Genomic DNA, 13,491 nt, shown 5'->3' on the forward strand with positions numbered 1-13,491 from the left:
TGGCATGGCCGGCAAACCAGGAGCAGAGACAATCAGCTAGTGACATGCTGCAGCTAAATGATAAGGAAATCTGGGGCACAGATATGCTGAAAGATGAGATTAAATACCCCACACCAAAATCAAACACTTTTGCTGAGAATAATTCTCAAGAACAATTCAAAGTTCAACACGTTTAACTTTTTGTCATTGTAGGCAGATTGCATTTCAGAAGAGAATATCAAAGGACATGCAAATGATTGGGCGACATAGTATTTTGGCTGGTCCCCCTGATCCTGCATCCAAGCAGACAACAGCAAGCTCTTGAACTTGAAATAAATTGTTTAATCCAACATAAATACATTTTAGTGCCTCGGGCTGGTTGTCTTAGCTAAGAGCACAGCTCTTGGCTTGATGTGAGGTTGACTACAACAGATGACACATTTGGAATACAATCCGTAGACATCATGCCAGCATCCACACCAAGATTCCCGATGGCCAGCATATCCTTAGCAATTCTATACCCACTGGTTCTTCTGTGCTCCCTGCAAGGATGTGATTTTTTAAAACTATGGCTAAGGCCTTTAACCCATACCAAAGTTAATGCAATGCACCTGAGCTACTGGGGGTGATAAAAAAAGAGGACATGCCCTATCCTCCGGTATCCCAAAGCATTACTGCCAGGTGGGTAATGAATATAATGCATCTGAAAGTAAACTGGCACTTGGGCACACAGAGAAGAGACAGGGGAAGCTGGATTCCAGAAGGCCAGGGTCCTTGGGGTCTATTTTCTAATCAACATCTAGATTGAATATCGGCTTCTCCCATAAATACTGTACTTAGATGACATCGCAGGTCCACTAGCACCCTTTCAAAATGAATTTACTTGCTGGCGGCAACTTTTAAAAGGCTGCACGTTCAAAGAGCACTTTGAACTAAAGGGATACCTAAGTTTTAGACATCAGTTCACAATGATCAATGGTGACATGAAGATTACAACTGGTCTTTGTTGCTGCATGTGGTTTGCCTCGGGATTAAGAACATTATTTCAGATTATCCTGAAAAGTTTACTCAACACAACTATGAAAGGCAAACGCTGAGACAGGAGCAGAGTTTTCATTATGAATTTAAACTCTAGTGGTGTGTGCTGTGTTTCTTCCCAAGATTCATTGCCAGACAGATGCTGTTTTAGACTGCCTCTGTACTAAAGATTCAGCATGCAAGATGCCTGGGACTAAATCTGTACCCCAGCTATTACCAATTAAATATTTTTTTTTGTTAGAAAGGCTCCACTAGTAGATCTACACAGCTGTTTATAGTTTTTGCTTCATTCCTGTTATACCTTTTGGGGAGAAACAAATATCTCTGGGTAGGAATGGCAGGCACACACAGCTAGAGGGGCTACCTAGTACCACTATATTGCCGAATGAAGCTAGGCAAGCCACATGTGCAAATTTTGAACCACTGAGATTTCTTAGTATACTGCCTGGCACAATTCAAAATGGGGGTAGTCAGCCTATCTGCTGCAGCAGACCCTTGGTGAGGTAAGCAGGCACTGAAGGGAGCTTTTAGTCCCAAGTGTAAGGATGAACTCTGACATTTCAGAAGACAGCCTGGAATTTGTGGGCAAGTTTCAGCCAATGCAACATGTCTTAACGCATATTATCAGGTGACTGACACAGAGAGGTAGGTTATGATAAATGTCAGGGGACTGTTCCCACAGATGGACATCTACAGATCTACACCCCAAAATAGAAAATTCTTCATGGGATTTTCTTTCTTGTGTGAATCTCAGAAAATCCAAACACTGTTAAGATTTTGGAATGTCATTCTTCCAATAGACAAGATTAGCTGCTATCATTTCCCTAATGACATCTTGAAAGTTTTAGAGTCTTGGATCCTCACCAAATTGCTCTGGAGAAGCTATGCATTTTGATGTATTAGAGAGAGAAATCTAAACAAACTTAAGCTGGGATGAGCTATCACAACCATTCCCTATGGAACCTCGGGAACTGTAGCTTTATGCAAAAAGCAGCTCCCCCTGGTGGCTGAACCAATTTAAACCGGAGGCACAGGGCGTTCTAAGTGGCCACAGCATAGAAACATAATCCTTGCTAAAATTTAAACTGTAAGTGGTGCAAAAATGTGGTGTAAAGCTTCCGAGGACATGGGAGAAAAACGTAATATTGCATTTCACAACCATGGTTACTTTTGCAGCTCAGGTGAGGACTTGAGTTCTAAAGTTACAGGACAGTTAACAGGAGAGACACTTGTCCATAGCTACGATCAAATAAAACAGGTAACAACTTCATGCTACACACACATACACATTCAGGTCAAAAACACACACTTTTGTTAAAAGTCAAAAATGCTTTTGCCAGAGCAGCTGCAGTTCTTAGGACCTGCTGGGGATGTGCAGTTTGAACCATCCAGCCCATAACAGATTCAGGATTCCCATTTTATTCCTTTTGGTCCATGATGGAGAAGCTCCTGACGAAATCTAGCTGTATTCCAACAGTTCATCGGTAAACATCCAATTTCGCTGACACAGAGCAGATCTGAGAGCTACAAGATTATTGTCCTAATCAGGACAAAGTTATTCTAGTTCCTGATCGTGTGGAAACAACCATTCATTGGCTGAGAAAACCAGGACTGCCAAGATGAGGGTGTGAGTTCTGGGGCACCGTTCTGGTCGAAACCATTGCCTTCAGTGGTCCTAATGTCCCAAACCAAGACACTCTTGCTTGGAGGCCACAGCTAGTGGCGCAGGCTGTTCTGTGAAGGAGATACCGAAGATTTGCTCAAAGGAGTTACCACAAATCCATCACTCAAGTCAAGACCTCGGCCTTCTTTTTCCTGGAGGCAGAAGAGATCAAAACATTTTTTTTTAAATCAGCTAGAATTGAGGGGAGAAGGAATTCTACATGGAATCTGCTGCGTGTCGTGGAAACAGAATGCTAACTTTCAGTTAAAACATGATTTTAGATGTTTTGGATGCAGACATAGGTGAAGAAAAGAGGGATTGCAGAATGAGACACCTTCCATCTTCAGATTTTTCACAGGGCATTATGAGCCTGTGCGATCTGGGGCCATTTCAAGTGCTGGTTGTCAAGACAAAACCTCGTTTCTAGATGCACATAGCACTTCTGAATGTTTAGCAAAAGCGCAATTTGATGTCCATTCAACTGAACCTTCCAGTCCCTCCCCTTCCAGATTTTCTGAATAAGACTGTCGAGTGAAACCCACATGAAACTGACAAAACATTATGGATCTTAAGACATGGCCCTTAATAGGAAAGCAGATAAATTCACTGTTGGCTGAATTTACAGACGCCTAGTTTACACACTACTACAGTTACTCCTATAGTTACTCCAATTTGTTACTCCAATTTGAGTCCAGAAAGGGAGGTTTTGACCACCACCACCATGTGGGACAGCAGCAGTAGGATTGCAAATAGCTCCTTGTGCTACTTGGCAGCTCCTGTTAGAAGCAACTCAGGTGGAAGATTCTAGGAAAGTATTCTCTCCACCTGAGGCTCCAGAGAGTTGTTGCTGGGCAGATTACAGATTTATGCTCTGTACAGAACAGTTTATTATGTTCAGTGTGCCTCTCAAATGTTGCCGTACTCACAGCTCTGTAATCCAGAAACATTTCTTTAAATGCCAGGAAGTCAGTAAATGTAAGAAGCATGTCAAAAATGTCCCCTGCTATTTCATCCTTGTGTTGCCTGCAAGAGAAAGATTTAGATGTCACTTATTTAGAAATGAGCACCAGGGCACAGCTTGGAGCCAAATTCTTCCTCCTGTTTGCACTGCTTTTCATCCATTGTGGGCAGTCCCACACAGGGGAGGGCAGAATACCAGTCAAAATGGTTATACGCTGAGCAAGTGAAAAGACAAAGCCCACACCCCATCAGGCACAAAGGGCAGGGCTAACAAATTAACACGTGAAAGGGGAAAAATATATATAAATAAATTTAAAAACGTTGAATTAATAGGAATATCCCTGAGGAATAATGCAGTATCAAATGTGAACATGTTGGATTTCCTTCCAGAAAACTGAAGGACTGTAACAGCAATTTCCGTGGTCAAAGAATCTGGGTTTCAGAAAATGTCACAATCACAGAAATTGCTGTCAAATGAATGTAGATACCTAGTTCACACAATAACAGTGCAATCCTATACGGTTACTCTAACTAAAACCAGCTGGGCTTAGACTGAGGTAAATGCACAGGTTTTGCCACATGATCATGAATGGGCAGATCGCGGGAGGGTGGAATACAGCACCGGACCAACCAGCAAATGTCTTTCGGTTCTGATTGCTAAATGTCAGAATGATCATCTGGCTGCAGACCACTTTGTTTAGCCTTTCAGAATTATCAGCACTATTATTTAAGTTCTAATAATGCCCTAGGACACTTTCCCTCTGCAACAGGGCCATCTAAATACAACCCAATAGTGGAGCAGGATTCTAAGGTCCTTTGCCTGTTTCCATGTGCATGTCATAAACACTTCAGTCTATGGCACGACATGCAAGATGACTCCTTGGAGAGCACATTTTGCCTTTTAAACAAATCAATCCTTTCCTAAAAGGAACATTTATCCTCCAGACTTCAGGACTGCCCTTCTAAAAACAAGCACTATAATGTTTAAGGTGTTAAATAAAACCACAAACATTAGAAACATGGGGGGGGGGGAAAACAAAACAGAGCACCTGAGAATCATTAACATTCAAAAACCGAAAGCGTCTGAATGAAAAACAAAGTGGGATACTTAACCAGCTTCCTTAGGAGCAGGGCCACCACAGGCAAAGTCCTGTTCTGATTGCCTCACAACCTCCTCCTGGGTAATTTTAACACAGGTAGAGCTGCTCCTCCCTCAAGTACGCAGGGCTCAAAGACAATTCTGGTCAAAAACATCGTGGGGTGGAGGAAGCACAGTACTTACAACAAACCAATGCCAAGGATGTATCCAACTTACTGCAGTGACAAGGTGAAAGCTGACATGCTGAAGCCAGGAATCCTGTCCAACAGTTTCTCTTCTATATATTTCTCAACTAAGCAGATCTAGAACAACAAGCAGGACCCAGACAAGATGAAGATCCCAGTTCTCAATCATGAGTGATCCACAACGTGAAACTTGCAAGCTTGAACAGCCTCAATTTGCCTTTGGGGCTATTCAGAACTTGCTCCCTTGCTCGGCTGTTAACATTTGAAATAGGTTTTTGAAGTGATCTTGGCATTCTCCAATTAAGCTTCCTGCCTCTGCTCCAGGAATGCAAGCTGCTTTTCGGGGTTCAATGCCATGTTATATGAACCTTTCGGGGTCCACATGAGGGAAGCATAGAGAAGTTTTTACAATAAATTTATTTTCTAAAAGTAAACATTGATCTTCAAACTCAACTAAAAGCTACAAAATTACAGAAAACATCTCCTGTAAGCCAGAAGCATTAAGAATGTAAGAAGAGCCCTGCTGGAGCAGACCAATGGTCCATTGAATCCAGCATCTTGTCTCACGGTGGCCAGCCAGTTCCTCTGGAGGGGCAACAACAGGGCGTAGAGGCTGAGACCTTCCCCTAGTATTGCGTTCTAGCTCTGGGATTCAGCGCCTCTGAATGTGGAGGTTTCCCTCATCCATAGAGTGACCTATCCTCATTAATCTATCTAACTCTCTTTTAAAACTCTTTATTCCTGTGGCCATCATTACGTCCTTTAGCTGTGAATTCCATATTTTAATCACTCTCTACATAAAGTATTTCCTTCTATCTCTCCTGAAGCTAATGCCCATCAGCTTCATTATAAGAACATAAGAAGAAGAGTTGGTTCTTACATGACACTTTTCTCTACCAGGAGTCTCAAAGCGGCTGACATTCACCTTCCCTTTCCTCTCCCTACAAAAGACACCCTGTGAGGTGGGTGCGGCTGAGAGAGCCTTGATGTTACTGCTTGGTCAGAACAGCTTTAGCAGGGCTGTGGTGAGCCCAAGGTCACCCAGCTGGTTGCATGTGGGGGAGCGGGGGCTCGCCAGATTAGGTCTCTGCTCCTAACCACTACAGCAAAAGAACATAAGCATTCCAGCAGCTGCCAGAGGTCCTCACTTTTGGTTGAGGCCCTGCACCTGTGCCTCAGAGCCAACTGATCAGCTTTCAAATTAGCCTGCGGGAACACTCATTTCAATGCTGTGAAAAGATTGGCTTGTCTGCATATCAGGTGACTGTTAAAGGCACAATGGGAGGGCCAAGCTGATCTAGCGGCAACAAATACAGCCTACAGCCTTGTCCGTCAAAGAGTCAGAGCTCACATGCCCAGTGACATGAAGAATCTCTGGCCTTGTCTGTACCAGCCTTTCCCCCTCCATTGCTGCAAATCACAGAAGCAAATTTCTGGCATATGTACAAAAAGACAGCTTCACCAGCAGAGGCACTTTCCTCCATTAGAAGGAGCCACCCTGTCATGGCAAGAAGCCGCCTCTTCCATTAGAGGGCTCCTTCTGTGAGGGAAACGCATCCCTGCTTACGGAATACATCTGTGTGATCCAACTCCAAATTTATCAGTCTGTGCAAAATGCATGGACTATTCGAAGGAGACACACACTTACATATTCATTAAAAATAGGAGTGTAGATTAGCTTGTTTTCCTCCGTATCGTCAAACTCTTGGTAGTACTTATCCATAAAGTTTCTTTGTATGAGCTGAAAATCCTGGTCTGAAATCACAAAGCAATGACCTCACATTAGTCAGGGTGACCATTGAGTCCGAAGACAGTAGCTGCGCTGTTTTCAGGATGAAGCCCAGCACGCCATGCCCCTGACTCAGCTGTCATCACGGCACAGCTGCAGCTGGCTGAGGGGCACCATCCAGGCATGCTGGCGGCTAAGGCAGCTTTCATTCCATGGTCAGCCAAACCTCCTCCAGCATGAGAAGTGGGGCAGAGAAAGCTGGGCCTGATGAAGCCCTTGGGCAGTTTCACCCAGGAAAAACAGTTAGCTATGGGGAAGGGCTGTGGCTCAGTGGCAGAGCATGTGCTTGGCATGCAAAAGGTCCTTAGGTCAACTCCTGGCATGTTCAGTTAAATACATCAGGATTTAAGTGATAGGAAAGACCTCTCCCTGAGACTCTGGAGAACTGCTAACAGTCTGAGTGGACAAGACAGCATCACACGGATCAATGGCCTTATGGAGGAACAGCCAAGCTCTCCTACAAGTCAGGTGGTGGAAGTGGCTGATAAGATAGTGAGAAATGCCTCTAGGTGTTGGGTGAGCCTTGGATGGCAAAATGGAATAGGTTTTGTGAGTCACAGCACAACTGTTAGCCACAGGCGTGATTTAGTAGAAAGTAGCTTCATATGAGACCACACTCAGTTCCATTAACAATTCCACAGATTCCAAATTACTATGCTGAGTCTGGGTGAATTAGCCTGCAATAATGTATCCACCTCCTTGCTACTAAATATTAACGGGGGTGACTGTTTCAGATGTTTGTTGGTTAAGGAAGGAATCCCTGGAGAAGAGCCTAATGCTGGGAGCGATTGAGGGCAAAAGAAGAAGGGGACGACAGAGAATGAGGTGGCTGGATGGAGACACTGAAGCAGTTGGTGTAAACGCAACTAATGATAACAACATCCAAAACATTTCTCTCTGAACAAGCCTAACTCAGGGATACACAATGCTGAATTGGCTTTCTAATTTTTATTAGTACATTTCTTACATCATGTACCTAATGCATTTTTATTCTGCCCTTCCTTCAAGCTCAGGAATGGATACATGATTCTCCCTTCCCCAGTTTATCACCCCAGATGTTTTTTTTTTTGTGTGCTGATGCATAGGGTATCTTCTTTGGCTTTTCCTAGAAATTATGTGCTTGTGCCTTTAAATAAGGACCTGAACTGACACTGCACCGAGCCTCCCTTCCCTGTAATTCTGTGTAATGGCAAGAGGGGAGAAAAGGATGACAGGCAGCTTGATAGGCTGCTTTCGGCAGAACCACCTAGAGCAAAACTCACCCATTATGATGTCTTCCAAATATCCAACAACAGCATCAAATTCTGCATCTGACGGGGAGGAACTAAACAAGGTAAGAATTAGATGAAGGCTATTATGGGATGCACACTGTACATTATTCCAGGGCACACCTCGCAGGGATGCACAGCATTATCTCAGTAACCAATACAAAAGCCTTGCAAGGAAGATCAGGGCTGTCCCCATTTCACAAATGTGGCCGGCTGCAGTTGAGATGGAACTGCCAATGGCCACTGAGTGATGTTTGGTGCTAAGGTAAGAGCGGAACCAAGAACTGTGACCGACAGCCTCTAATTCTGCCCTATAGGCATCCAAGTAAATCCCCGCCTCAGGGAGAGAAGGCAGATTATGTTGCCCCTTGTCCTGAATTTTTTCTTCTCCATTTCCTTTTGACTGAACTTGTAAAAGTAAATTTCAGCAACAGACTTACATGGATACACCAAAGTTTTCCTCTTCTAAAGTCTCCATTGCTGCTTTGTCACCTGCTTGACAAATAAAAGTATAAACACTTGACTTTTCAAGGCCCAGGATCCTGGCTATAAGCAAGCAACGCAGCAGACCTGGAAGTAGGGAATCTCAACAGCAGTTTGCAGGGAAGGGTCATGGCTCAGTGGCAGAACAACTTTGTAGGGACTCAGGCTGGAGCACTTACATCGTTGGAATCCATCCGTAGGTTGGGCTGCTCAGGAGGTAGAGGGTATTTTTCTGGTGGCCATTATTGGACAGTCAATTGGGGGTTTTATTGATTTGTAAAAAATTTGTTACAGGCAGCCATGAGTCCCCGGAGAAGTGGCGGGATATAAATCCAATAATTAATTAACTAAATAACCGGGCCACCGCTCTGCAGCAATGCAGATCGGGAAGAGTCAGGAATGGAGCCTCCATGCGCAGAGGCAGTCTACCTCTAAAATACAAAACCCTTGGGCAGCGGGGAGCGAAGGCTTGCCGCCTTCCTACCCAGGTTCGAGGGCCCCACCTGCTAAACTAGCCCTCGAAATGGGGCGTCGGACAGACAGGCCCTTGGCCTCCTCCGGGCAGGCTCCACTTCTGCCGCCGCAGGAACACAGCCGGGCGTCCGAGTCCCGTCCACATCCCCCCAGCCCACCCTCGCCCACGCCCACGCCCACGCGAGCTCATACTCGCCCGCCAAGCCCCGCCGCCGCCTCGCTCCGCAGGGCCCCGAGAAGGAGCAAGGCCTCGACTTCCCCCATAAGATCCGTTATAGGGCGCCGCTCCCCTCCTCCTCCGGTTGCCCAGGAAACGAGCAGTTCCGGCTCCGCAGTCCCGCCCTCTCTGACGTCGAAAGAGAAGCGCCAATCAGAGAGAGGGCTGAGCGGGGCTTTCTTTTTCTGTCCAATGAACCGCGGAAGGACGGAGCCAATTAAAAACGCCGGATTGGTCGAGCGTGCCTCGAGAGCCCACGGGGTCAGGTGGGTGCCAGCTTCCAGGCGGCACCAGGGGATCCCCGGGGTTTCAGCTCGTCTCCCGACTAGAGAGATCAGTTTCCTTGGGGAAATGGCTGCTTCGAAGGGTGGACTTTCGGCCATTATACCGCACTGAGCCCCCCCCCCCCGCCCTCCCGCTGCTCCATCTCTAAATCTCCAATTTCCCCAAGCTGGATCTGGCACCCCTCGGGGGGGGGGGGGGCTGACTAGAGAATCTGCAATAGCAACAGGAGCCAGATTTGGTCCGTTTCGAGAGAGCACCACGCAATGGGTTAAAGCTGTCCACACGTGCAGTGTGAGAAGGATAGAATGCAAGCGCCTGTTCAGACGGCAGGAGGAGGATTTCAGCCTTGCATTTCCTTCTGCCGGTGCCGTTTTCACAGTTGCACGGTAGTTCCCAAAGGCATCCCAAAATGTGCTCTGCAGTTTGCTTGCGGAATTCTCCTTTCTCAGATCTCTGTACAGAAAGCCAGTTCGTCTCACATAAGTAGAGGGAAGTATCTTGGGGGAATCCTGTAACTGCTGCCAATTAGAACTTTGACTTGGGGGGGGGGTGACTGGGAGTGGGACAAGAGGAAAGCTCCTCCTCTCCACTGGCATAGGGCTGTGTATACATCATCCCCAGCATGTCCCTTCTTTTCATAAGTATATCTTCAAGTACACCATAGTCAACTTTTACACAGGCTAAGTAGTTCCAGTAAGAAAATGTTGAAACCACCAGAGCTGTAAAGAGTTTGGTGGGATGTCTTACCAGTAACAAAGAGTTCTGCAGTATCACTCACCAGAGGTGCCTTGGAGGGAAGCATTAAAAGTTTTATTTTCTGGAGCTTTCCCTGGAGTAAGCCCCATGCATATCATCTGGACTTAATTCAAAGTAAACATGCTTAGGACTGGCTAGTTAAGCATTTATTAATGATTGCCAAGTTTGTTCTAGTAACTATTGGACAAACTGAAAACTTGTTTGCAGCTGAAGAGTCTTAAAAAGATCAGAAACAACTTTTCTCTGCAAAGGACTGTGGAGAGCTGCTAGTCGGAGTGACCAATACTAAGATGGAGCACTGAACAATAGTTACACAGCAGCTTCATATGTTCATTTTATTGGATGTCAGCAAACACCTTAGTACATGTAAATGTGCTGTGGGTGTAGAGACATTACAGTACCCTTCAGGATATTTGCCAACCAGACTCAGAATCAAAGGGCTGACACCTGAGACATTATTGCTCCATAGTAGATCAATGGTAGTACACTGAACACTAGGACCATACCCTCTGAAATCTGGCATTAACACAGTGCTCTTAGTGATTTCATGGTTGTTAGTAAACATGTGCTAATGCACTGCATGCAGATGAAAAAATAGATTCAGAGGCAAATTAAACACCATGAGTCTGGGATGCAAATATGCTACGTGAAGGAATTGTCTCATGATGTAGGGCAGAACACACTTCCTGACTATATAAAGTGCAAAGACTGAATTTCCAAGTGGAGAAAACATGGCCTGGATCCCATGCAGTGATATTTTCAAATCATATGAACCTCAAAATATGCCCATGCTTCCATTCTCCTGGGAAAAGTGAGTGAAAGTTCTTGCTTCCTAGACCTATGGCACACTCAATTCAGCAAGCCCTGGAAAACCGCCCAGCAGCTCAAACTAATACCAAACAAGAAAGGGTTGCTATGGGTTCACCAGGCATTCCCAAATGACTTCAGCATAACTCCATACTGTCTTTATGACAGTGTACTGCTTTCATCCAAGAACAACAGGTTGCACATTAGGGATCTCTTCCCTACCAATGGCACTTTGCTCCAAGGAAGGGAAGGAGGCGTTCACCTGTACAATGAGTTCTAACCCAACACCTTTTAATCTACTTCATTTAAACTGTTTATATTCTGAATGGACAAAAGACCTCATTGGACAGTGTCATCAGAGGGCAAGCCCATTGTGTTCAGGAAGATGGCTGTGATGGTGGGGGCGTAAAAAACCACTCAGGCACTTCTGGGACATGAGCTGCTTCTCAAAGAGTAGAGTACATCCTTTTGAAATGACCCATTACAAAGTTGCAAATAACCCACTTTTTTTGTATTTGACAGTTGCACCATTGATGCTAACATGACAACTTTTCAGGGGGGAAAAGGTGGAATAGAATCCACTTGAACCTCACTCAATAAGAATCCTGCAGCAAACATCCATGTTCCTATCATAAACTGTTTTTAAAAAATCCCTTCAGTTTCAAAATAGTGGGAAAAGTACAAGAGCAGGGTCATACAGTGGAAGTCACAACTACCTGCAGAATTTTCTAAAAGCCCACTCAGTGGTTGTAAAGGGAGAACCCAACATTGACAAAAATGAAATGGAGGACCAAGCAAATGTATTTGGGATAGAAGTGTAAAATTGTAAACTGAAACTGAGGAGGACCAGATCTAAGGCTGTGCACACTCTCTACAGTGTTTAATTTTAAGTGCAGCAAGAAATGATGAATTTTACCATTACCACCCCCACACACCAAATCAAAGTAATTTGCTTAACTTTCTCTCAACTGGGGGAATGATGAAGGGAAAGGAGATCTGTAGGGCACCAAATCCTCAATCCCGGGAATGCTTTGTAAGCCACCACTCTGACTTCTGAGACCTCACTAAACATGATGCTTTAAAGTATATTTTCATAGTCATAGGGCTAGAACCATACCTTTTTTTTTTTTTGCATAATTAAGAAAACAAGATACTTATGAAATTGAAATGTCTTTTTTCCTGCAGCCCTTGAATACACCCAACCACGTATACACATACAACTGTATGAATTTCTTGTGTGATCTGGAGCACCTTTAATGCCCTGCCATCTCACATGCTCATGAAAAAGCCTGAGCATTAATGTGGCCATGAACTTAAAAATAAAAGTTATAAGTTTGTGAAGAGTCTGCTTTAAAAAGCCTTGCAGTTCAACAAACCCAGGCTGACTTTGCTATTCAAACATGTATTTTCTTTCCAAATGATGTTACCACATTTGCTCTGTATTCTTTCCAGATCTCGATCTGTAGCTCAGTATTTTTAAAATGTACAGAACCTGCAAGAACTAATATATTTTTAAAAAGCAATGAAGGATGGTACCTTAAAAATACTCAGAATAACAAACTCTCTAATCCAGCGCTGTGATTATTGTTCCTTCTGATATTTAGTTTTTTCACAAAAATGTAGATACCGAAGTTGAAGTAATTAGAAACACTACAAATGAAAATAACCATCAAGTTTCTGTAGTTAAAAAAAAAAAGGATCAATGTTCTTTGGAATCTCCGAGTTATCAAAAAAAATTTGGATTCTTCTACAGTCTCTGCACCTTCTGTACAAAATCAGTTTCTTCATGTAGATTTCAAGTCTTTGTGAATATTTTCATGTCAACAGTCCAAAAAGTACAGAGGGTCTCTGACCAGCAGGAAGCTACATTTTCCAGGAAATATTGGCATTTTGTTTCATGTGCATGATGACTGCTAAAATTAAAAAAAGTCTGAGAGATGGATATGTCCCCGTTTTAGAAGGATCATTAACCATAATATTTCCAGTGCAAAATTTTCAGCGTATGTGAATGGCAAGCAGAAGGAACAGGGAGCGATGGAGGAAGGGTAAGGGTATTGAGGGAATGAAAACGACTCCAGCAGTCTTGGCTACAGATAAACCAAACAGGTGTGGCTCACCCAGCTTTCATTACTGTTACAAGAAGATTCCACAACTCTGAGGCAGTGGAGTCACTTTCATAGATCTTGATCTTCGGAGTGAAAAGGCTCCTTTTCAGTATGAAAACCTGGGCATAGCTGGATATTCAGCAGGTCTACCGACTGGTTCAGGATGTCTTTCTTCTCCTCTGGCACTGGATGGAATGGTTTAGAGGCAAAATCCCAGAGATTTTTCCACGTGTCATGAAATGTGAGCAATCTGTCGGACTCGGGTCTGTATTTCCTGTCGACACAAGGGGCAGGTCTCTAGTTGCAAGGCACACTCCATGCACAGATCACTAAGGAAGGACAATGAGAAAGATGGTTAAGGAAACCAGCAGATGTAACTCGTA

General features: G+C 44.3%; 2 protein-coding genes across 8 annotated transcripts in view; both read right to left on the reverse strand.

Moving 5' to 3' along the window:
- Positions 1-155: 155 nt before the first annotated feature.
- Positions 156-9,282, reverse strand: ARL2BP (ARF like GTPase 2 binding protein). Of its 6 annotated transcripts, none has more exons than XM_077310481.1 (7): positions 9,135-9,282; positions 8,422-8,473; positions 7,976-8,037; positions 6,573-6,679; positions 4,956-5,041; positions 3,607-3,703; positions 156-2,832 (listed from the first exon to the last, which is right to left on the reverse strand). In XM_077310481.1, the coding sequence occupies exons 2-7, from the start codon at positions 8,457-8,459 to the stop codon at positions 2,734-2,736; spliced, it is 489 nt and encodes a 162-aa protein (XP_077166596.1). In that variant the 5' UTR covers positions 8,460-8,473; positions 9,135-9,282; the 3' UTR covers positions 156-2,733. The 6 variants fall into 6 exon arrangements, with proteins under 6 accessions (XP_077166596.1, XP_077166598.1, XP_077166601.1 ...); XM_077310483.1 differs by having other exon boundaries at positions 8,422-8,476; positions 9,131-9,262; XM_077310486.1 differs by having other exon boundaries at positions 9,131-9,260.
- A 1,235-nt stretch (positions 9,283-10,517) lies between these two features.
- Positions 10,518-13,491, reverse strand: part of RSPRY1 (ring finger and SPRY domain containing 1) — a 35,818-nt gene continuing 32,844 nt past the window's right edge. For both annotated transcript variants that reach the window (XM_077310478.1, XM_077310479.1), the window contains exon 15: positions 10,518-13,437. In XM_077310478.1, the coding sequence (XP_077166593.1) occupies positions 13,341-13,437 (97 nt within the window). In that variant the 3' untranslated portion in view covers positions 10,518-13,340. The remainder of the gene's footprint in view (positions 13,438-13,491) is intronic.

This window comes from Paroedura picta, chromosome 14, assembly GCF_049243985.1.
Source record: "Paroedura picta isolate Pp20150507F chromosome 14, Ppicta_v3.0, whole genome shotgun sequence".
In the NCBI taxonomy this organism is placed as follows: domain Eukaryota; kingdom Metazoa; phylum Chordata; class Lepidosauria; order Squamata; family Gekkonidae; genus Paroedura; species Paroedura picta.